At 42.1% G+C, this 25,613-nt stretch overlaps 1 protein-coding gene across 2 annotated transcripts in view; it reads right to left on the bottom strand.

The window, feature by feature from the left end:
* The window catches only part of TTC39B (tetratricopeptide repeat domain 39B), an 85,019-nt gene that overhangs the window by 35,396 nt on the left and 24,010 nt on the right, over positions 1 to 25,613 (bottom strand). Inside the window, exons 2-3 of one of the 2 annotated variants that reach the window (XM_054178387.1) lie at positions 23,121 to 23,155; positions 11,819 to 12,190 (exon numbers count right to left, since the gene is read on the bottom strand). Coding sequence is in view for 1 of the 2 variants with exons in the window: in XM_054178386.1 (XP_054034361.1) it covers positions 23,121 to 23,155 (35 nt within the window). In the remaining variant the exon portion in view is untranslated. The remainder of the gene's footprint in view (positions 1 to 11,818; positions 12,191 to 23,120; positions 23,156 to 25,613) is intronic. The other variant, XM_054178386.1, reaches the window with a different exon arrangement.

Below are 25,613 nucleotides of genomic sequence, written 5' to 3'. Positions count from 1 at the left end.
GCTGGCTGGGACTGATTCCTTGGCCATCCTCTAAGTGCTGTGTGATTGCACTCAGGATGACCTGTTCCATGATCTTGCCTGGCACTAAGGTCAGGCTGACAGGCCTGTAGTTCTCTGTCTCCTCCTTCCAGCCCTGCTTGTGGATGGGCACCACGTTGGCCAGCTTCCAGTCTTCTGGGACGTCTCCACTGAGCCAGGACTCTTGAAAAATGATGGAGAGTGGCTTGGCAAGCTCATCTGCCAGCTCTCTCAGCACCCTAGGATGGATCCCATCTGGTCCCATGGATTTGTGGGGATCCAAGTGCATGAGCAGGTCTCCAACCACTTCCTCCTGGATCACAGGGGAACTATATTGCTCCCTGCCTCCATCTGCCAGCTCCGGAGGCCAGTTGTCCGGAAGACAACCTATCTTGCTACTAAAAATTGAGGCAAACAAAGTGTTAAGTACTTCTGCCTTTTCCTCATCTTTTGTTACAATATTCCCTTCCATGTCCACCAAGGAGTGGAGGTTGTCCTTGCCCCTCCACTTGCTATTAATATATTTATAGAAGGATTTCTTGTTGTCCTTCACAGCAGAGGCCAGTCTAACCTCTAAACGGGCTTTTGCCTCTCTAATTTTTTTCCTACATGACCTAGCAACATCCTGAAACATTTCATAGGTAACCTCTCCTTCCTTCCAAAGATGATAAACCCTCTTTTTGTCCCTTAATTCGTCCAAAAGTTCATTGCCCATCCAGGCTGGCCGTCTGCTCTGGCGGCTCATCTTCCAGCACATTGGCACAGCCTGTTCCTGCACCTTCAAGAGTTCTTCCTTGCATTAGGTCCAGCCCTTATGGACCCCTTTGTTTTTAAGGGCTATTTCTCAAGGTACCTTCTGAGTTAGTTCCTTAGGTAACTTGAAGTCCGCCCTCCATAAGTCCAGAGTGGAGGTTTTGTTGCTGCCCCTCTTAGCTTGACTGCAAATTGAAAACTCAATTATCTCACGGTCACTGGACCCCAGACAGCCTCCAACCACCACATCTCCCACCAGCCCTTCTCTATTTGTAAAACAAAGGTCAAGCAAAGCCTTACCCCTGGCAGGCTCACAGCAGCTGTGATAAGAAGCTATTCTCCATACACTCTAAGAACCTTCTAGACTGCCTCCTCTCTGCTGTGTTGTTCCCAGCAGGTATCTGGCAGGTTAAAATCACCCATAAGAACAAGGTCTGGTGATCTTGAGACAGCCTCTAGCTGCCTCTAACATAATTCATCAACCTCTTCATCCTGGTTGGGTGGTCTATAACAGACTCCCACAAGAATGTCAGCCTTGTTGGCCTTCCTTCTAATTCTCACCCACAAGCACTCAACTTGATCATCCTTAATCCGTAGTTCCATGGCATCTAGAGCCTCCCTGATGTACAGGGCCACCCCTCCACCCCTTCTCCCTCACCTGTCTCTCCTGAAGAGCTTGCAGCTGTCAATGACAGTGCTCCAGTCATGTGAGTCACCCCACCACATCTCTGTGATGGCACCTACTTCATAACTTTGCTGCTGTAACAAGGCTTCCAGTTCCTCTTGTTCGTTACCCATACTGCGTGGATTAGCGTACATGCACTTCAGCTGGGCTGCTGGTTTCACCCCTGACTCCATCTTACCACCCTCAGACTCCTGTCTGGGGGGACAGGTTTCAGCCCCTTCCCCCTTCAAATCTAGTTCTTAATGATGAAAAGCAGCTACTCACTAGCTCCCATCTTTCTGGACAGGAGGCTCTGGGTATTTTTGAATGATGCTTCACTTTAAGAGCATCAGTCCTTTGCAACATCGGATATTTTTTAGATGATGGCATCCTGATTTCCCTTCCTCCTTTACTGAAGGGACTACAGTGCAGGCACATGATGCTTCTTCCAGGTATGTGGCACTAAGCTCCGTGATGACATGAAGTGCCATGCACACTCACCCCAAGATAAACCAAGCTGTCCTGTGGGGGCTGGATCCCATTATCTTCCTGGAAGACTTTCTCCCGCCCAAAGTCAAAAGCTGGACTCAAACTGCAGCATCAAAGGTTACAGTTCACAGCTTGCAGTGATACCACTAAATCATCACTTCATATTCATAGCTTGCATGGTTTTACATGACAAAATGTATTTGATGTCCTCTTGACTGGTCATGCTATGTAGTAAAGATCCAAAACATTTAAAAACTGCTACCACCACTTAAATGCCCCACATAATTTGTGCAGCTGCAGCAGGAAGACTTTCTCTCCCTGGTGTCCTTCTTTTTACAGATTCACAGTCTGCATCAGGCTGGAAGGTACCCTCAAAGGCCATCTTGTCTAACATCCCTGCAGTGAGCAGGAACATCCTTAACTAGGTCAGGCTGCCCAGTGCTATATCAAGTCTGAACTTGAATGTCTCCAGGGATGGGGCCTCAACTACATCCCTGGGCAACCTTTTCCAGTATTTTACCACTCTCATTGTGAAGAACTTCCTTCTTACATCCAACATAAATCAAGCCTGCTCCAATTTAGAACTATTGCCCTTCATCCCATTGCTACAAGCCATTCTAAACAGTCCTTCCCCAGACTTCCCGTAAGTCCTCTTCAAATACTTTAGTGTATCTCTAAGGCCTCCCCAGAGCTTTCTCCTCTCCGGGCTGAACAGCCGCAGTTCTTGCAGCCTGTCTTCACAGGAGAGGTGCTCCAGCCCTCTGATTATCTTAATGAGGCTCCTCTGGGACTAATCCAGCAAGGCAATGTCTCTCTTGTGTTGGAGGCCCCAGAACTGGACACAGTACTCCAGGTGAGGTCTCACCAGAGCAGAGCAGCAGAACCACCTCTCTTAATCTGCTAGCCAAACTTCTTTTGATGCAGCCCAGGATGCAATTTGCCTTCTGGCCTACAAGTGCATATTCAGTTGGCTCATGCTCAGTTTCTCATCCACCAGTACCCCAAAGTCCTTTCCCGCAGGGTTTCTCCCAATTTTATCATCCCCCAGCCTGTATTCATATTGAAGATTGCTCCAACCTAGGGGCAGAACCTTGCACTTTGTCATATTGAACCTCAATTTTCATTGCAGTTTTGATTTTGAACTATGCCCCAGATTAGCAGCACGTCACTAGAACAAGGATACTTCCATTCTTAATTCGGATATATTCAACAGTCATGCTTTAAGAATGAGGAAACTTGTAACAATCATGTTATTGGCTTTTGATCTTGGTCCTCTTTCTTCAGTATCAGTGAAAGGAAAAAAGAGCCATCCTTTATAACGATAAGAGATGCTTTCTTTTTTGCCTAGCTCCATAAAATAGTAATACAAGTCCCAGGATTCCTAGTTTCTTCAATTAATTTATTCTTCACCAATGTATACCAATTCCTCTTGTGCTCAGTATCTTTCCTCTGAATGCTGTCAGATTCTCCTGGTAAGCTTTAAGCAGAAAATTCAAACCAGTGTCTCTTAAAATGGGTAACAGATAAGAAGCATCCCTACTTTGAGGAAATATCACTGAACTATGATCCTTAGTACCAATTTCCTGCAGTTAGATAGTGACCTCCTGTGAAAGGCTTCTAGCACTACTCATGTGCTTCTGAAAGTTTTTTTAATGTTTATGTCCTCAAACAATCTTTTATAGGTCTGCATAAGCCAAAGAGAACATTCATTCTTTAGTGGATGCAGGAGAGCACACTGCTATCAAGGATGAGGAAAAGACTGAGGTACTTAATGATTTCTTTGCCTCTGTTTTTAGTAGTCAGACCTATCATCCACAATATTCAGCCTCCTGATAGAGATGGAGAGCAGCATCAACTGTCCATAATCCAGGAGGAAACAGTTAACAACCTGTTAAGACACCTACACACTCACAAGTCTATGGGGTTGGATGGGATTCACCCAGTTGCTGAGGGTGCTGTCAGTGAAGCTTGGAAAGCCGCTCTCCATCACCTATCAACAGTCCTAGCTAACAGGGGAGGTGCCAGACAACTGGAGGCTTGCCAACATGACTCTGATCTACAAAACGGGCTGAAAGGAAGATCCAGCGACCTAAAGGCCTGTCAGCCTGACCTCAGTGCTGGGGAATATTCTGGAGCAGTTCATCCTGGGTGTGCTCACACAGCAAGTGCAGGATAAGAGTGCAATGAGGCCCAACCAGCATGGCTTCATGAAAGGCAGGTCCTGCTTGACCAACTTCTTCCCCTTCTATATCCAGGTGATCCACCTAGTGAATGAGGGAAAGGCTGGACATTGTATAATGTTGTCTCCCACAGCATTCTCTTCATGAAACTTTCAGCCCATAGCATAGTGAGAACTCTTTTGATAGGTTAAAAACTGGCTGGACAGCCAGGCCCAAAGAGTTGTGGTAAACGGAGTTAAATCCAGTTGGCAGCCAGTCACAACAGTGTCCCACATATCTCATATTGGGGCGAGCTCTGTTTAGTGTCTTCATTAATGATTTGGATGAGGGGATCGAGGGCACCTTTAGCAAGTCTATGGATGACACTGGAGGGGATGTTGATCTGCTTGAGGGTAGGAAGGCTCTGCAGAGAGATCTGGACATGTCAGATCTATGGGCTGAGGCCAACAGGATGAGGTTTAACTGGCTCCTTCACTTTCATCACAATCCCAAGCAATACCATAGGCTTGGGAAAGAGTAGCTGGAAAGCAGCCCGGTGAAAAAGGATCTGAGAGTGATGATGAACAGTTCCAGCAGTGTGCCCAGGTGGCGAAGAAGGCCAAAAGCATCCTGGCGTGTATCAAAAACAGCATGTCTAGCAGGAGTAGGGACGTGATCATGCCCCTGTACTTGGCCCTGGTGAAGCCTCAGCTGAGTACTGTGTTCATTTCTGGGCACCCCAGCATAAGAAAGACACTGAGGTCCTAAAACCTGTCCAGAGAACAATGAGGCTGAGGAGCAGTTTAGAGGGCATGTCCAAAGGGAGCAGCTGAGGGAGCTGAGGTTGTTTAGTCTGGAGAAGAGAAGGCTAAGGGGAGATCTTATTGCTCTCTACAAATACCTGAAAGGAGGCTGTAGTGTGATGCCAGTATTGGTCTCTTCTCCCAAATAACTAGAAATAGGCGAAGAGGAAAAGGGGTTAAGTTGTGCCAGGGGAAATTTAGATTGGATATTAAGAAAAAGTTCCTTTACTGAAAGAGTGGTCAGGCATCAGAATAGGCTGCCCAGGGAGGCAGCAGAGTCACCATCCCTGGAAGTGTTCAAGAGCTGTGTAGATGTGGCACTTCAGGACATGATTGTTGGGTTAGGGTTGGACTCAATGACCATTTTTTTACAGCCTTAATAATTGCATGATTTGGCCTGTTTACATGCACAACTAGCAACTGCAAAGATTTGCAGTTTCCAACAGTAACATGCTTTCACAGTAATATACATCCAAGTGTATCCACTGTGTCCAAGCAAGCATAGACAAAACTCAGCAATTAGCTCTGTTACCTGAAAAATACCTCTTTAAAATAACTTTCTTCACATTCTGAAAGTGAAGTACTCCTCACCATTAAGTTTGTCATTTTAGAAGAAAAAAAATCTTTTTTCATCTTCTCCTTCTCATCCATCAGTCATATAGAATACTACTTCACTCTTCTGCTTAGTGATGTGCCAAAATCTATCTTGGATCATTTCCTAAGGGGTGTTATTTGCCATCACTTTTATCAGAGACTTTTTACACAGACACATCAGGAATGTAAATCTTAACAGATGAACAGTAAGACACTTTGTAGGAATACCACCTACCTACCACAGAGCTGCAGGTGGCACTACTCCTCATTACCAGTATCCAGCAACAGCCTAACATAAAATAAGTTTATACCCAAATGCAACTGAGATCCTCTGTTAGGTCTACATTTCATGAAGGGTGGCTGAAGACTTGTATGGTCCTTGGTAGTACAATCCACAGACTTGCACACAGTGAACATTAGGAAATGTTCCTAAGAGCTTTCTAGTTATTTTAGATTTTATTATTATTACATAGAATACATAGAATAAACCAGGTTGGAAGAGACCTTCAAGATCATCGCATCCAACCCATCAACCAATCCAACACCACCTAAACAACTAACCCATGGCACCAAGCACCCCATCAAGTCTTCTCCTGAACACCTCCAATGATGGCGACTCCACCACCTCCCCAGGCAGCCCATTCCAATGGGCAATCACTCTCTCTGTATAGAACTTTTTCCTAACATCTAGCCTGAACCTCCCCTGGCACAGCCTGAGACTGTGTCCTCTTGCTCTGGTGCTGGCTGCCTGGGAGAAGAGACCAACATCCGTCTGTCTACAACTTCCCTTCAGGTAGTTGTAGAGAGTAATAAGGTCACCCCTGAGTCTCCTCTTCTCCAGGCTAAGCAACCCCAGCTCCCTCAGCCTCTCCTCATAGGGCTTGTGCTCCAAACCCCTCACCAGCTTTGTTGCTCTTCTCTGGACTCGTTTCAGCAAGTCAACATCCTTCCTAAACTGAGGGGCCCAGAACTGGACACAGGACTCAAGGTGTGGCCTAACCAGTGCAGTGTACAGGGGCAGAATGACCTCCCTGCTCCTGCTGGCCACACTGTTCCTGATGCAGGCCAGGATGCCATTGGCCCTCTTAGCTGCCTGGGCACACTGCAGGCTCATGTTCAGTCTACCGTCAACCAGCTCCCCCAGGTGCTCTCCAGCCACTCTGACCCTAGCCTGTAGCTCTGCATGGGGTTGTTGTGGCCAAGGGACTACTTGTAAAACCCACATATGGAATTTCCTTCTGGTTTGGTTTTAGAACAAATACAAGTGGACATGCACCACTTCCAGGAATTTTCTGCACCAAGTTTGAATCTAAGGAACCCTTACGAAAGCACTGCATGTATCATTCTCTCTTTAGGACTACTGATCTGAGTGACAAGCTGCACACACAACTGTCACCCCCACATTATGCTAATGCTCGCACATCTTTCGGTATGTCGCTGGCTAGGCACAGGACTCAGGCTCTGAGAAAGCAAGGTGCATCAGGCAAACCTCCATGAGGCTGGATATTCTTCTTCTGTCTATATGTATGCTATGCATTCCAACCACCTGGAGAACAATTCACATATGTGGAATCAAATTGAGTGACCTTTCTTACATTTAGGTGTTTCATGCATCTATACCAATTAAATCAAGTTAAATCCTTTACAATTACTTTACAAAGTAATTGCCAATTACTTTTAGTTTATGAACGAAGAGGATTATTAACCCAATTTTATTAGTTAAAAAATAATCAGGGAAAACATGACCACATGATCAACATCTTTTTCTGTCATAAACAGAAACCTTTTTTTGCAAACTGTTCTAAAATTTCATCTAAACCCCAAACTTACAATCACACAACAAAAACATCTAAAGCCATAAGGCTTGAAATTTGAAACTCTTTCTGATTTAGATAAATCACTTCATATTCTAGGTTATTACCATCATTAACATACAAAATCTACAAACTACAGATACCTGATCAGTTTACCAAATGCAAACTCATTCTACCCATACAGCAAGTCACCAGACTTATCTCTACAGCAAATCCTGCATTCATGATGCACACAATCCCTTTTTATGCAATGTATGGATTTTAGATAAATAAAGTTGTGTAGTTTAAATATTCAGTGGAAATTTTATCAGCTTATGGGAAACATTGAGAAAAAAATCATGCTGATGCAATAGAAACTATATTCCTTTGAAGGTGTAGTGTCTTCACTGTTTCAGAACTTTCACCAACGCATGCTCATGTCTGTGTGCTAGACATTCATTTAAGGAAACCCAACTGGCAGCAAAATTATCCAGTGCTGTGCTAGCCAAACAGGCAGAAAATACTCTAAAAGCTTACTATATTATGATCCATTCAACAACAGGCTTTTTTTAAAACAACAAACAAAACCAATTTTAAAACCCCATGCACAACTACACCAACAGACACACATTCCTCTAACAAGCATCATTTAGTTTCAAGTTATATTACTTTACTCAGCCTGGCAATTTGGCAAAACCATTAGGGTTTACACTCTTATTCTCACTTTTTACTCCCTCAGGACTTTCTTGCATGCTGAATTTATCACTATCTTCTATAGCAGACACAGGCAAACAGTGATGTTCTCGTCCAAGCTCTCTTTTCTCCCAGAAACACAGACAGTAAGAAGGAAGGAGGCTACTGGTGGTATTGGCTGGTAGCCCATTAGCATGAGTCAGTAGTGTGACCAGGTGGCCAAGGCCAGCGGCATCCGAGCTTGTACTAGAAACATGGTGGCCAGCAGAAATAGGGAGATGATTGTCCTCCTGTACTCGGCACTGGTGTGGCCACATCTCAATTACTGTGCTCACTTCGGGGGCCCTCATTATAAGAAGGACATAAAAGTGCTGAAGCATGTCCAGAGAAGGGCAATGAGGCTTGTAAAGGGCTCATGAGGAATAGCTGAGAGAGCTGCAGTTGTTCAGTCTGGGGAAAAGGAGGCTGAGGAGAGACCTCATCACTCTCTACAACTACCTGAAAGGAGGCTGGAATGAGGAGGGTGCCAGCCTCTTCTCCCTGGTGGGAAGTGGCAGGCCTAAAGGAAATGGATGTAAGCTGCAGCAGGCTGGGTATTAGGATATATTTCTTCACTGAAAGGGTTATCAAACAATGGAATAGTCTGTCCAGGGCAGTGGTGGAGTCCCCATCCCTGGGGTTATTTAAATGGCATGTGGACTTAGGGACATGGTTTAATGGTGACCTCACAGTGCTGGCTCAAAGGTTGGACTAGATGATCTTGAAGGTCTCTTCCAACGATAGATAGTCTGTGATTCCATGAGTGAGGAACAAAAGAGGTAGTTTCTCCTGTTGAAAATCAGCAACTATTAAAATTATATGTGTGAAAATGAGCTGAGGAGTTTACAGGGTTTGTATCTATCAGCATTTTCAAAGCAGGTTCAAACTGAGAGCTTCTCACAGACTATTAGAATTTCATGCAGAGAGCATTCTACTTGATTATTAAATTCACAGAATTGTTTGGGTTGGAAAGGACCTTAAAGCTCTTCTAGCTCCAATCCCTGCCATGGGCAGGGTCATCTTCCACTAGGTAAGTTGCTCAAAGGCTCATCTGACCTGACCTGGAACACTTCAAGGGAGGAGACATCCACAAAGTCTCTGGGCAACATGTTTCCTCTGGTCAAAGATAAAATCTGTCCATCCCTGAACTTATCAGACACGTGTAATCTAACAATGAGGCAGAGGTAAGGCAGTTAAAGCTTTGCTCCTCACAGATGCAGAAGCTGGCAGGGGGCAGGGAAAGCTACTGGAATTGTAGGAAGGATGTGTGCTTCTCATCCTTCTTAGAAAATTCTACTTTTAGCTTTTCTAAACTTCACAGATACATATTTAGCTACAGGAGCCACTGCTTTATTTTAGGAATTACTACTGATCACAGCAGTAGAAACATTTGTACTACTGTCAGTGTATTAAAAAAAAGAGAGAACAACAAAAAAACCCCTCAAACACACCAAAAACTGTATATACAAACAAAAACTCCCTCTTTAAAGTCTGATCTAAAATCAAATGCCAGACCAATACTCGTCAGTAAATTGATAATGCTCCTTTGCTTTATGTTTTTGACATGAGTGCTATTTGTGACCTCAGACTTTGGTGGTAAGCACAAGAATGTCTTTGTTCTAGTTAGAAAGCATCCCCATACCTACAGTGCTGCTTCATGAGTGATCCAGCCTGTTTGCCTCAAACATACTCTCTCTGTCTGTGATTGAGGGGACAGGGAGATGTGGTAAAACAAAGGAACTTTCTTGACACTGTTTCTTTTATTAATACTACCAATCTGCATCATCAATGCAATGCCTAACTTCACAAGAAAATACTGCTGTATCCTCACATACTTTTACTACTCTGCAGTGGCAACAAAGCAACTGAATAAGCACAACGGAAGAAAACCAAGGCAAAGCTGATCATCTGCTTGTGTCTCAGGTACCACAGGAAATAGTATCAAGACTAAACTTACTGTACTGGCTGACCATCACCCACCATTGCCAACATCACAGTCCACCCCATTGACAAAAAACCACAAGAAGACAGACTACCTTTATAGGCACTGTCTTTGTTTTCTTTTTTAAGGGAAGAAACATAAGCATTCACAAATCTTTCATGTTTGGACTGACCACTAATCAGGCTCCATAAGACAATAATCAATTTATTTTAAGTCAGGTGTTTTATAGCCTGAGAGGAAAAAGAAACATCATCAGCTTTATCTGACACCAAGTTCTTTAAGTTCAACAATAACTGGCACTGTGCATGCGCCAAAAACAAGACACACATTTTCCATAATGAATCAGCCATATTCTGGAAGCAAGATGCATGACGAGTAACTGGGTTAGTATTTACCCACCTGAATATGTACATATAGGTTATGTGATCACTAAAATAATAGTGAAATAATCCTATGCAAGCATATTAACCTACTACAGCATGTATTTGACATAGGATTGCAGAACAAGTCTTCCTAAAAGCAGTTAGCAAAATAACCAGATCATGGGTATTCACAAGTGACCCCAGTTTAACAAGAGAGGAAAGGAAAAAAACAAACCAGTGTCAGCATCAGTTTCCAGGTAGGAGAAAAACCTGCTTTACACTGTTCTGCTGCTGGTCACTAATGGAAGTACTCAGCACTATAAACAGTTACTATCACATTTATTAATAGTACTCAATGGTTCAACAGTATCTTTAAATTTATATTTTGGCACTCAATCTTTGCAAGTAAACTGAAAATGTACTATTTTTGAATATTTCTTATCAGATTAGTTCATATCAAACAATCAAACTGAGATCAATACAGGCAATAGGGGGCAGGAAAAAAAGCACCTGAATATGGAAGACAGCAATACTGCCAAAACTTAAGACACAACACGTAGATATGGATAAGCAGAGGTTAACGCACACAAAAGTTATCTATTCAGTATTTCCTTTAGCAAGCAGGTCTAAATAAGACATACTGACAAGAAAATAGTTTGAAAAAGGTCATCCTGAAGGAGCTAGCATATATAAATAATAATGACAGCTTACTTACAGTTTTACACAAAACCATCAATAAAAATTCCACTTCTATTGCAATGGAAAAAGCAAGAAATAAATTATCAGCAAGTAGGACACCAGATCAGGCCAGATGTTTATGGGACTAACACTGCGTCACACAGATATTGGCCCAAATCCAAAGAGACAATTACAACAGTATCATCCCAGTAAGACACTCTTGCTGAACTTCAAAATAATTTACTGGAATTTATTATAAAGTGGACTTACAGGTAATGTCTAAGACATTAAGTTACTAAAATCTCTAAGAAGCACACTGTATTACACTTAACATCTAGCACTTAGCACAGAACTGCATCATATTAAATAAATTATTTCTGTTTGAGTCAAAAATTATATAACCTTAAATGGTTAAATCAGCACAGCAACCAGGAGTAGCATACATACTCTGTAAGTGGAGAAAACAACTCTGTGTTTGACATTGTCCTTAAATAACCACATTTTAAAGAACAGCATCCCAAAATATATACCTTGCAGTATTCTACAACCTACAGCATCCAAGCTGATTAAGCACTGACATCAGCAGAGAAGCTTCTGCTCTCTAAAAGCATTTTTCACCCACTGCAAAGTGCAGACAAAACCCTCTAATTTCATAAATCTATTGTAGATACATAATTTTCCTGTCCTCTTCAAGTAAATTCATCTAATTTTTTTTTCTTAGCTTCAGTGTTTAATATGCCTGCCAAAGTAAATATTCACAGATAAAACCCCTTAAATCTGACTTCCACATTCATGATTTCAGAGACTAGTAGGCAGAGATAATATACTTACAGGGTTAATTCAGTTAACTCCAGGTATGTAAATATAGTCCTTAGCCAAATATAAGTGCTGCTTCTTTCACTCTGTTCTTTTTCCACTGCACACACACGAAGAAGAAAAGCACAAAGAAAACTCCTTCTGTTTTATTTCTCAGTATGCATGATGTTTCATTAATGAGTTATCACATAGAAAGAATAAAAGGATAAAAGTTCCTGAGACAGCAGCTGGCAGCACAGGCACTCTCCATAGCCGAATTCAAAAGAAATGTCAGTTAGAGTGGCAGCAGATACAGTCAATGCTGGAAGCTGATGCCTCTGTGGGAAGAGGATGCTGGGAGATTTTCCCAATCTGTGCTGCAGCCTAATTCTAATCCATCACTCCTAACTGCAAGGAGAAAATGGAGACATAAGGAACGCAAACTGATTTGTATTAAAAGGCAAAAGGGAGTACCTCAGTATTTCCTGAATTTAAAAAACAAACAAAAAACCACACAACAAAAAGATGCTGTAATTACAGTCAGATAGAAAAGTATACTGAGGCAACAACTGCAGTAAAAATAGATCAAACATACAAGAGTTAGTAGCAAGCAGTACTGATGAAAACTAACTAGCTCATATTTGGTTTTCATTATTTGACAGTTCTCAAACAAATAAATTAACACTTTGACATTTTTTTCCCCTCCAGAAATCCAAATTTTTTCCTAGAGCTCCACAACCAATAAATAAAATAGATCAAAAGCACAGAGAGGCAGCTAATGAACAGCTATCTTCAGGAATATCAGCAGCAACAGGAGAAAGAAACAAGGAAGCAGCAGCAGAGATCAAGGGAGATATGGGAAAAAAATCAGGGAGATATGAGGAAAAAAAAAATCAGCACATGGGACCTAAGCAGCAGAAAACTAAACTATGTCCTCCACCACTGCCCTCAAAAAATTCAACAAGGGCAAATGCAGAATCCTGTACCTAAGAAGGAAACCCCAGGTATCAGTATAGGTTAGGAACTAACATGCTGGAAAGTAGTTTAGTGGAGAAGGACCTGGGAGTGCTAGTGTGCAAGATCCTGGGATGCATCAAGTGTGGCCAGCAGGTCAAGGGAGGTGATTCTCCCCCTATACTCAGCTCTGCTGAGACCCCACATGGAGTACTGCATCCAGTTCTGGAGACCCTATTACAGGAGGGATCTGGAGGTGCTGGAACATGTCCAGAGAAGGGCCACGAGGATGGTCAGAGGGCTGGAGCACCTCTCCTATGAGGACAGACTGAAGGAATTGGGGCTGTTCAGTCTGGAGAAGAGAAGGCTCCGAGGTGACCTAATTGTGGCCTTCCAGTATCTGAAGGGGGCCTACAAGAAGGCTGGGGAGGGAATTCTCAGGATCAGGTAGCGATAGGACTAGGGGGAATGAAATGAAGCTGGAGGTGGGGAGATTTAGGCTGGATGTGAGGAGGAAGTTCTTCACCATGAGAGTGGTGAAGCCCTGGAATGGGTTGTCCACGGAGGTGGTTGAGGGGACTGGATGAGGCACTTAGTGCCATGGTTTAGTTGATTAGATGGTGTTGGGTGATAGGTTGGACTTTATGATCTTGAAGGTCTTTTCCAACCTGGTTAATTTAATTTAATTTAATTTTGTTTTATTTTATTTTATTTTATTCTATTCTATTCTATTCTATTCTATTCAACACAGAAAGTTCCATCTAAACATAAGAAAAAAAATTCTTTGAGGTTGACACAGCACCGGGACAGACTGCCCAGATAGGCTGTGGAGTCATCTCTGGAGACTTCCAAAACTCACCTGGATGTGTAATCTGCTTCAGCAGGGAACTTAGATAAAATGGCCTCCAGAGGTCCCTTCCAATACCTACCATTCTGTGATTCTGATTTCTAAAAGCCCTTCCACCTCAACTAATAGTTTCTGTTCCTGTTCACATTTACTGTCATGGTCTGCGATTCAGTCCCAAAAAATGCCTCAAAGAAGCCTTCATAACACAATGACGGAAACTGTATATTTCAATTTACTCATTACAGATGGGTGATAAGTAATAAGAGCAGTAATACTTAAAGCCAATATATTGAAACAATTTACTTTTGAAAATACAAATAAGAATTAACATACTAGGAAAGAGCTGCACATATTTCCTAAAACCCAAAGCTGTGATCAGGTAAGACAGGCTTCACGTGACAAAGATGAGATGAACAGCTGTAACTTCTGAACTTTAAAATCAGGATCTATCTTTTCCCTGAAATTGTGCCTGACAGCACTAAAGACCAAGGAGTTTGGAGTCATCACAGTGAGATGGAGACATCATATGACTTGGAAGTACTGCTTATGTGTACTGTCAATTATTATGTTAACATTATTTGGGGCAAGAAGAGTCAAAGTGCTAGAACTTTGGTTCTACACATTGGCCACAACAACCCCATGCAGTGCTACAGGATGGGGTCAGAATGGCTGGAGAGCAGCCAGGCAGAGAGGGACCTGGGGGTGCCGGTTGATAGTAGGCTAAGCATATGCCAGCAGTGTGCCCAGGTGGCCAAGAAGACCAATGGCATTCCAGCCTATATCAGGAACAGTGTGGCCAGCAGGAGCAGGGAGGTCATTCTGCCCCTGTACACTGCACTGGTTAGGGCACACCTTGAGTCCCGTGTCCAGTTCTGGGCCCCTCAGTTTAGGAAAGAACGTGCTGGAAAGTGTCCAGAGAAGGGCAACAAAGCTGGGGAGATGTTTGGAGCACAAGCCCTATGAGGAGAGGCTGAGGGAGTTGGGGTTGCTTAGCCTGGAGAAGAGGAGGCTCAGGGCAGACCTTAATTGCTCTCTACAACTACCTGAAGGGAGGTTGTAGCCAGGTGGGGGCTGGTCTCTTCTCCCATGTAACCAGCACCAGAAGAAGAGGACGCAGTCTCAAGCTACGCCAGGGGAGGTTTAGGCTGGATGTTAGGAAGTTCTTCATAGAAAGAGTGATTGGCCATGGGAATGGGCTGCCCAGGGAGGTGGATTCACCATCACTGGAGGTGTTTAGGAAGAGACTGGATGGGGCACTTGGTGCCATGGTTTAGTTGATTAGGTGGTGTTAGATGATAGGTTGGACTCAATGATCTCAAAGGTCTTATCCCACCTGGTTAATTCTATTTTATTCTATTCTAACTTCTCTCATCCTGATTGCATTTTCAAGGTAAACCAGGGTCAAATCATTGTTGAGCAGCCGTAGAAAAATTGACTCAGTTCACATACAAACCATACCCCGTTCTGTCTTTAATTCAGCATATGTTGCATACAGCCCACACTTCAAGTCTCAGTAAAAGCTGAGTAAGCGTTAAGAGCACTTTTCCACAAAACCAACATAAATCAGCTTTCTGTCTTAGAATACCGATACACATGCAAAGACTTTCTCTGGACTATCTTAAAAGAAAAACCCACTAATACATACTCAAAGCATCTTCCAATCATATTTCTCAACATACTCAGAGATAGTTTGCAATCATCACCAACAAACCAACTAAACCATGACATTATTAAAGACCAGAGAGGTAGACCAGATAGTTCAAAATAAATAGTGTGGCTAATGTGGCTTTCAAGCCTTTTGCCCTTAAAACAATCCTCCTCCTCTCCTGAATATCTGAACAAGTCATAGGCTACAAGTTTGGTTTTGCCTTTTAATCTCTAAGTTCGAGTTTATATTTTCACTTTCTTAAAGCATTAATAACAATCCAAAAAATGAAGAGTCTACAACCCCTTTAAAACTTCTGAAGTTAACAGTTGCTGTAAATAACATTATTACTGTGTACTCAAAACCCTCAAAATTAAACAATTTATAATCCAAGAACTGTTTGCGTTAGAGGGTTAGTGAGATTAGACTGGTGTCTCACTACTACTGTTCCAAACCTTGGGACTGACAATACAAAAAAGCTACTGTGTCTTACTTATGTAGCTGTGAAAGTATTACTTACTGGCTATAACCTTTACTGGATGTTTTTTTCCCCCTTGACCTTGAAGACAAAACATAAGAAAATAAAACTCTGATTATTGAATTGTCACAGCTGTCTCTCACCATCACAAGGCAATTTCAAGATTTGAGGTCAAGCTTACAGAGAGAAGTGCTGTTCTTAGAAGGGTTTTGCTCCCTGGATTCAAATTTTAATTTATGGCAATTTCCTCAGCTGTTCAGTTTCATTCACTGACAAAACACACATGTGCAGGTATAACTGAAATCTTAACTACACTTCTGAGATTACAGGGATAACCTCCTCTAACTTCCTTAAACACTTCTGGCCTTTAATCTATCACCCAGTAATACCACCCAGAGCTGCTTTGGTAGGATCAAGGATTAACAGTATCTAGCTTTGGATAGGAAAAAGAAATGCAAAAGAGGAATAATATAGCAATGAAATAAGCTCTTTTCTGCTGAAATCAGTAAAGATAGTAACTAACATGAAATCCATTGTTCATCAAAAATAATCTGCCTGCTTTTCTACAGAATTCTAGCTCCCACCTTTTGCCTTTTGGGTTTTGTAATGATGCCATAACTCAGTCTGGTGTCACAGATTTCTGTTCTGCGTATTAGCTGTTTGCAGCAGTCAGGCAGATTACCTATGCTTCTTCACAAAGACAACTACGAAGCATCTTCTATAAACACCACCAGGCAATTACTACAATACAATTACTCTAAATGTTGGTGTTAATATGCACAAACCTCTGATATTAGGGTGGTAACTGAACATACCATCTCAAAGAAAAAGACTGTACAGCAACCAGTATCACGGAAAAGCATAATAAATTGATGGTGACTTATTCCTGTCACATATGCTTGACATTTTAAAATGAGATCGGAGGAAATTCAAACAGAGTTAAAATTTCATACAAGTTCCTAACAAATCGAGAACTTCAGAGAATGAAATACAGAGATGAAAACAGTAGTGACATGGTCAGTACGTGCTATGCATAATGTGGGGATGGTTTGAAAAGAGGTTTGAGTTCTTGACAATTCTCTTCTTGTAAAATGTAAAAAGATAACATTTACAAAGTTATACTCTGGCAAAAGAAAACATGAGTCTCTACATTGCACACACACACAAAAATCTGAATAATTTGGGGGGAAATTAAGGTCACAGAAGAATCACCTTGTTCAGTAAGATTGAAATGGAAGTTCATAGTTTTTCCACAATAAGATTCAGGTACTAGTGAAGTGTTTTTAGCAAGAAGTAAATAAAATAACAAAACACACACATATATGTTCAATACATTTATATTTCTGAAGCTGTAGATGCCTGGTAGGTGACAGCATTAGGTTACCTTGTGGAACAGAAGTTAAAGTTGACATTACAATGTAAACTTGGGGAATTATTTGGCAAAAATTAGTTCAACAACATAAAACTGCTTGGCAGAGACTTGAATTTCTCAAACAGAAAAAGCCATTTGTCTCTAGTTCATAGAATCAGAGGATGGCTTGGGTTGGAAGGAACCTTAAAGACCATGTAGTTTCAACACCCCACCAACACCATGCCCACCAAAGGCAGGGACACCTTCCACTAGACCACGTCACTTAAGGTCTCATCCAACCTGGTCTTGAACACCTCCAGGGAAGGGGCATCTACAGCTTCTCTGGGCAACCTGTTCCAGTGTCTCACCACACTCTACAATAAAGAATTTCTTTCTAATATCCAGCCTAAATCTACTCTCCTCAACTTTCAATCCATTCTTATGCTATTACAACAAGCCCTTTGTAAAAAGTTCCTTCAGGGCTTTCTTTTAGGCCCCCTTCAGGTACTGGAAGGCCACTGTAAGGTCTCCCTGAAGCCTCCTCTTCTCCAGGCTGAACAGCCCCAACTCACAGTGTGTCACCATATGGGAGGTGCTCCAGCCCTCTAATAGTCTTTGTGGCCCTCTTCTGGACTCACTCCAGCAATCTGATGTCTTTATGTCAGGGGCACGAGAACTGGATACAGTATTCCAGGTGGAGTCTCGTAAGAGCAGAACAGAGGGGGAGAATCACCTTGCCGGTCACACTTCTTTTGATGCAGCCCAGGACACATTTGGCCTTCAGGGCTGCAAGTGCACACTGCTAGCTCATGTTCTTTTTCATCAGCAGACACCCCTAAGTCCTTCTTCTCAAGAACACCCCTGGTCCAGCTTGTGCTTGTGCTTGGGACTGGCCCAACCCAGGCGTAGGACCTTGTATTTGGCCTTACTGAGCTTCATGAGGCTGCCTTGGGCCCACCTCTCAAGCCTGTCCAAGTCCTTCTGGATGGCATTCCCTCCCTCCAAGCATATCAACTGGACAGACTGTTTGTTTTACAACAGAATATGCTAATCTGAAACCAGTTAAGCAGTTCTGAATTAAGGCAACCATGTAATGGGAGATTTACATTCACATATATTCCACCTATTCTCCTTGTATGGTTGAAGATGCTGTATCCAAAGTTATTACCAAGCTAGTACTTTGAAAACTCAATAATACTATTTGGCAGAGAAGATAATAGGTGAAACGCTACTGGTTGCTTTAAGCAAAACAGCAGACTAGTCTCCTGCAGTAGTCTTTCTTTGGCTTCAGCACCACAAAGTTAAAAACTGTATTTTCAGGTAGAACATCATTTAATATTCCTTCCACATTTCTACAAGTATTTTGGGCTCCTTATAAACACTGTTTGGGAATTGCTGTGTATAACTACAGTGGCTATCATGAGCAGAAGATCACAAAAGAGTCCAGATAAAGAACCTAATCCATTTAGACAAGTGGAGCAAAGACTAATTTCTTCCTAGCCCTCTCCTCAGACATGGCAGCCAGTATTACAGATTTAGAGAAGAATTCTGCTCTATTAAGATAACTCATGGCCCTTTTAGCAGCTAACTTGCACACACTGGTATTTACAGTTAAGCAACATTTAGGGATTAAAGTCAGTTAAAGCCAAATTAGATTAGTAAATCTATCTAGAATTTACTGGAACAACATACAAAACATCATTACTCTAATTTTTCATGTAAAATATGTATAAAGTGGTTTATTAAATACTATGAAGACATGGTTCCCACACATTCTTTCTGAATTCTCTAAATTAACAAGATGATCTGACAGAATTTGAACCAGCTCTGAACTCATAAGAAAACATTAACATTCTTCTTTCTCTCTGAAAACATCCATTTTAGTGAAATTCGGTTGGTATAACCCAACTGCAATACGTTGCTCAAACCAGTATTGGGCCTATCATTACAGAACTGTAACAATGCATCTTTCTTATCTAAAATAAAAGAGAATGAAACATTAATACATTGGAAAACTTTAACAGCAAAGTTCACAACAGCAAAATCAAAAATGTAGATAGGACTTCCCCAAAGGCTGAACATATGTTAATTCATTGTTTCAATGCAGTAATGTTCTCAAATTTCTTCCTACTCTCCCATTAATTCTAGACAAGGAAAGATCAAGACTAACCATTAAGGCCCTAGATTTGGAAAGGCTTTCCCTCATGCAATCTACCAGCACTGTTTGAAAACTACAGTTTCAAGGAAGGTTGAAGACTTCAACAGAAAAGTGTTAAGGTTTTTTTTCAGGTCCTTAGGCACTTTTTAAAAATAGCTGTACCTTCTAAAGAATTTGAGAAAGAGGAGAGTGCCACTGAGTGAAGAATCCTGCACAGATACTAGCGATGCACACACTTCTGTATTATTTTCATAACAGAGTGGGCAATTGTCTAAAAGCAAAAATCAACAGCATCACATATGCCAAGTGAGATTATTCTGCTGTTACTGCTCAAATACAAACTGAATTGCCTCTCAATAAACCTCCTTTTCAAAGCAAACATACACAATTATGCCAACTGTCCACTTGTTTCCCCATGCTCTTATTATTTTCACCTACTGGCCAAATTTAACAGAGAAGCAGTGGATTCAAGAGACAATTAAAACATCTAGATAGCATGGAAATACCTAAAGGGTAGCTCCTAAGGGAAAAGCTACAGTATACTTAATTTTCTGCTTTATTGTCCTGCTAAAAAACAATAATCAAGCTACCTGCTGACCATCCAGGAGTAAGGAGGACACAGGTGCAGCTGGGTGAAAGGAGAGCTAAGAAGGTTATGACAACATATGTAGGAATGAGTAAGAGCTCAGGACCTGAAGTTACTTACACGCTGCTTTCTCCTAGGTTTGTGCAGAACCACTAAAACAAGAACTGTGTCCCACATTACTGAAATAGCCTGAACCACAGCCTCTCAGATATGAGCAAATGGGATGTTAATTTGAGAATATACATATAAATGGACAGGCATAGCATTTTGGGCCCAAGGATGAGGACAGCAACCAAAGTGACAACCCTTCAATTAGAGACATTAAGTAACAACTCAATTTCTGTACCACTAATATTCTCTCCATCATTCCACATTTGCCCTTTTGCATAACGGATATTATAGACAGATGGAACACCAGCCAAAATAAACTAACATCAATCTAACCTCTATACAACTTCAAGAAAGTGTCTTTATATGACAGCTATGAGCACAGATAAGTCAGGAAGAACAAATCGAGGATCTGCATGCCAGTAACAAACATCCATGCCCAGCTGAGGTATCAACAGCAGAACAACCTCACAGAAAGAATGAGTGTTGGGTATGTATTATCATAATATAAACACTATGGAGTCACTTTCTTTCCTCTTCCAAGGGAATCAAAGGCTGGAGAGGAGTTATCTAATTATACAGTAACTGCTAGCAAGTCAAAGGAAGAAAAAGTAATCATTAACTTGAAAAGTTCTCAACACAAATATAGTAGATTCTCATTTCCTCCCTTCTGAGTCTCATGAAGTGATATGTTTAACTATTCAACTACAGTTATATAGCAGACATTACTAGTCTAGGTAAGATGCAAATACAGTATCTGGCAAATCCATTAAGTATAATTTGCCATGGCCATCAAAATTTTGGTTAATAGATTCAGTCCAAAGCTACTGCTTTTGGGTCTAGAAGTGTTTTGGGAGTCCGAGGATATCGCTATCTCCTTCTCATGGGCTTCCTAGTATAAAACATGAAATAGCATTCTACAGAAAAACTGAAAACACATAAGAATATCATCATCTGTTGGCATCACAATTTAAGAAGCGTTTTGTATCAGCAGGAAATCTAATGCCACAGAAGTGGCTTAAATAGGGAAAATTGTCTGTGCAACAGCAGATAATGAGGTACAGGATTTCTGATTTGAAAATCTTGTTTAGATGGTCTTGCACAATGTGAGTACTGTGTCCAGTTCTGGGCCCCTCAGTTTAAGAAGGACATCGAGACACTTGAACATGTCCAGAGAAGGGCAACAAGGCTGGTGAGAGGCCTTGAGCACAAGCCCTATGAGGAGAGGCTTGAGGGAGCTGGGATTGTTTAGCCTGGAGAAGAGGAGACTCAGGGGTGACCTCATTGCCCTCTACAACTACCTGAAAGGTGGTTGTAGCCAGGAAGGGGTTGGTCTCTTCTCCCAGGCAACCAGCACCAGAACAAGGGGACATAGTCTCAAGCTGTGCCAGGGGAGGTTTACACTCGAGGTGAGGAGAAAGTTCCTCACCGAGAGAGTCGTTCGTCATTGGAATGGGCTGCCCAGGGAGGAGGTGGAGTCACCATCCCTGGAGGTGTTCAAGAGGAGATTGGACGTGGCACTTGGTGCCATGGTCTAGTCATGAAGTCTGTGGTAACAGGTTGGACTTGATGATCCTGGACGTCTCTTCCAACCTTAGTGATACTGTGATACTGTGTATCCAAAGCTTTTCCAATAATGTTGAGCTACCACTTTTTCACCATTCAGAAATGTCTAGAGCCATCACTTTGTAACTAAAAGTTTCTAAGTTAGCTATTTTTAATTCTTTACAACTTTCATATTTGTTGACAAATACCTCATCATATGTATCAACCTAATTACACTTTCACTTCCCAACTCTTGGGGGCCTTAAATGTTCTGGAAGATGCACACAGCACTTACAGGATGGCCAAGGGACCAGGCCCAGCCAGCATGGATTCAGGAAGGGCAGGTCCTTCTATGATCAGGTGACCCACCTGGTGGATGTGGGGAGGCCTGTGGATATGGTCTACCTGGACCTCAGCAAGGCCTTTGACACCGTCCCCGACAGCAAACTCCTGGCCAAGCTGCCAGCCCATGGCTTGGGTGGGAGCACACTGCGATGGGTTAGGAACTGGCTGGAGGGCCGAGCCCAGAGAGTGGTGGTGAATGGTGCCACATCCAGCTGGCAGCCAGTCACTAGTGGAGTGTCCCAAGGATCAGTGCTGGGCCCCATGCTCTTTAACATCTTTATTGACGATCTGGATGAGGGCATTGAGTCCATCATCAGTAAATCTGCAGACGACACCAAGCTGGGGGCAGGAGTTGATCTGCTGGAGGGTAGAGAGGCTCTGCAGAGGGACTTCAAGAGGCTGGACAGATGGGCAGAGTCCAACAGCATGAGATTTAACACATCCAAGTGCCGGGTTCTGCACATTGGCCACAGCAACCCCATGCAGTGCTACAGGCTGGGGTCAGAGTGGCTGGAGAGCGGCCAGGGAGAGAGGGACCTGGGGGTGCTGGTTGATGGTAGGCTGAACATGAGCCTGCAGGGTGCCCAGGCATCCAAGAGGGCCAATGGCATCCTGGCCTGCATCAGGAACAGTGTGGCCAGCAGGAGCAGGGAGGTCATTCTCCCCATGTATGCTGCACTGGTTAGGCCACACCTTGTGTCCTCTGTCCAGTTCTGGGCCCCTCAGTTTAGGAAGGATGTTGACTTGCTGGAGGGTGTCCAGAGAAGGGCAACAAAGTTGGTGAGGGGCTTGGAACACAAGCCCTATGAGGAGAGGCTGAGGGAGCTGGGGTTGCTTAGCCTGGAGAAGAGGAGACTCAGGGGTGATCTTAATTGCTCTCTACAACTACCTGAAGGGAGGTTGTAGACAGGCGGAGGTTGGTCTCTTCTCCCAGGCAGCCAGCACCAGAACAAGAGGCCACAGCCTCAAGCTGTGCTAGGGGAGGTTTAGGCTGGATGTTAGGAAGAAGTTCTATACAGAGAGAGTGATTGCCCATTGGAATGGGCTGCCTGGGGAGGTGGTAGAGTCACCATCAGTGGAGATGTTCAGGAGGAGACTTGATGGGGTGCTTGGTGCCATGGTTTAGTTGTTTAGGTGGGTTGGATTGGTTGATGGGTTGGACGTGAAGATCTTGAAGGTCTCTTTCAACCTGGTCTACTCTACTCTATTCTATTCAGATGCATGTAAAATTATGACTCCCTGGAACGATGTGAGTTCAGTACTTCATCCTTGTTTGAATAGCTTACACAAAAACACACGCATTTTTTAAAATTCTACTTACACAGGTATGTTTTCAAAGGCATCTTCAAAATTTTCCTGCAAAAGAAAAAAAGAACAAAAAAACATTTCAATCAAATGTGGCTGCGTTTTGGAACTTTTCCTGCAATACAGCAGAAAGTTACCATTACCAGATACCACTTAATTCTGCAACATACAAAAATAATCAGAATATTCACAGCCTGATGGCTTTTCCTCATGCTTTCAGTGAAAATCGTTACACAGACACCTACAGGCCTATTAAATCAGACTGCAGCTACATTAAACCTAAGACTTTTTTAAAACAGACTCCCAAACTTCTGCCACATAAACCACAGTAGGTAGTACAGACTTATGCCTCAGGAGTTTGTGCAGCACATCTGATGTACCCAGGTTGTGCTAGACAACCAGTGCATCTACACATCAAAATAAAAAACAAATGAAGTGTTCTACGCATAGAGCTGACATGCAAGTCGGCCAGGATGCATTACAGCCAGCATGCATCTACAGCCAGCTCCGGCATTAGGTAGCGGCATTTATGTGAAAGGCTTGGTCCTGACACCTGGAGGATAGGATGTCTCTCTACATAGGTTCAAATTAAAATAAGACATTAACAACTTCTAAAAGTATGCCAAACAGGTATCAGAAGACGTTCTGTTTGACATCATGTTCTCATTTCCTTAATATGTCACACAAGTTTGTGGTTGGCCCTGCAGATTCTCAGAGATTCCCTATAAAGAACTTGAAGTCACTAAAAGAGAAGGACAACCATTTTCTGCTCTATTCCATGCCTACTACAACAACAAAAGCTGTATTATCCTAAAGTGTATGGGAGAAAGACTGCAACTCAAGCACCCAGAAAAGTTCCTCCTAGATCAGGTTCTCAGATTCATCATGCTCCTGCCAAGACATAAAAGGTTTCAGAACATATTCACATTTCTAGAGTATTCTGTTAAACTTTACTTATAAATTAAGCCTGTTCGAGAAGAGGAAAAAAAATAAGAATAAAGTATTGCAAAAGATACTGAGCATCTTCAAGACTTCAAGATGTATATAATACACACATATAACTATGCATGTATGTTGATTAAAAAAAGTAATAATCTAGTGATTGATGAAGTTCATTCATTCCTCTGAGTACAGAAGCAGCCCAAAAACAGACAGACACAGTCTTACACATTTGGTTTAAGTTCCCATCTTCAGCTGCTCACCCCAACACTGCAACTTTCAGCTGATAAAACTGAAATACCTATTTCCAGAAGTGCTTGCTCATTTCAATCTACACCAAAGCAGATTGCTGAATTCAAACCAAACAGTTTTACACAGCATCAATGGCAGGCTGCACACAACCTCCCACAGCCTCTACACTTCAGTTGTGTTAGCACTGAAATACTAATTTCCTTTATTAACACAGCTGGAGAGATTTAACAGAGAGAGATGTTAATTTCCTTTATGTGACCCAGGTCCAGCATGAAGCAAGTTCCAAAGATTCTGCTTCACTATGGCTTTGTTATAATGGTCATGGCACATTCAGCAGAAATCAGAAAACACTAGCTCCTCTTAAATCCACAAGAAGCACAACACAGGAGTTTTTCCAGATATCCTACTCAGAAAAATAAATATTAAAATGTAACTCAGTACCAAGGAAAACAGTTTAAAACCCATGTCTGTCAGTACTTTAACACTGGCTTAGTGCTGTAACCCAGATTTTTAATCACACCTTTTTTTCAGAGAACACATCAATGCAATAAACAGTTGAATGTAAAGAAAACTGCCACTAGATGGCATGACAGAAAAGGATTTTTTTCCCTACAAATTTCTGGGAAAACATTTCATTTCTCATTTCATTTTTCCTTTGACAAAATAAAGCTATTCAAAATTATTTTTCTTTAACTACATCACCTTTCTTTTTTCTGTTTGATTACTGTACTATTTCACATAATTCTGACTAATGGTTTTCAAGATGTGAGTAGATCTGGAAAGAAGTTTATACAACCTAGAGATAGCCATGTTTTGCAAGTCCAGTAAAGTCAAATTCAGGGACAAAAAATGGACACAGCACATTAATGCAGAGAAACTGAGCAAATTTCCGATACTCTTTAGCATTGACAGCAGAAACCATTCGCAGCAGATTACGATTCACCTACAAAGCTTCATGAAAAAAGATGCACAAGTAAGAACCCTAAACTACTCTACGATGTTTATCAGTGACTGTACTTCTAACACACAGGAAGAAGTGGGAACAACTGCTTACCTCAATTACAGAAATCTTTGCATCAAAAGTGAGCTCTCCTTTCTTCCACATTCATTGTAAGTCACTTAAGCAACTCTTAGACTGTATCACAGAATCTCCATGGTTGGAAAAGACTTCTAAGATTATCAAGTCCAACCATTATCTAACTTAACCAGAGCCACTACTACACCATATCCTTGAGCACTGTATCTAGATACATTCAGGGATGGCAATGCAACCAATTCCCTAGCAGCCTGTTCCAATCTTTGATAACCCTTTTGGTAT

The sequence above is a fragment of the Dryobates pubescens genome, chromosome Z (genome assembly GCF_014839835.1).
Source record: "Dryobates pubescens isolate bDryPub1 chromosome Z, bDryPub1.pri, whole genome shotgun sequence".
Lineage (NCBI taxonomy): Eukaryota > Metazoa > Chordata > Aves > Piciformes > Picidae > Dryobates > Dryobates pubescens.
The sequence above is the reverse complement of the archived record's forward strand: the minus strand, read 5'-3'. Positions and strand labels throughout refer to the sequence as shown.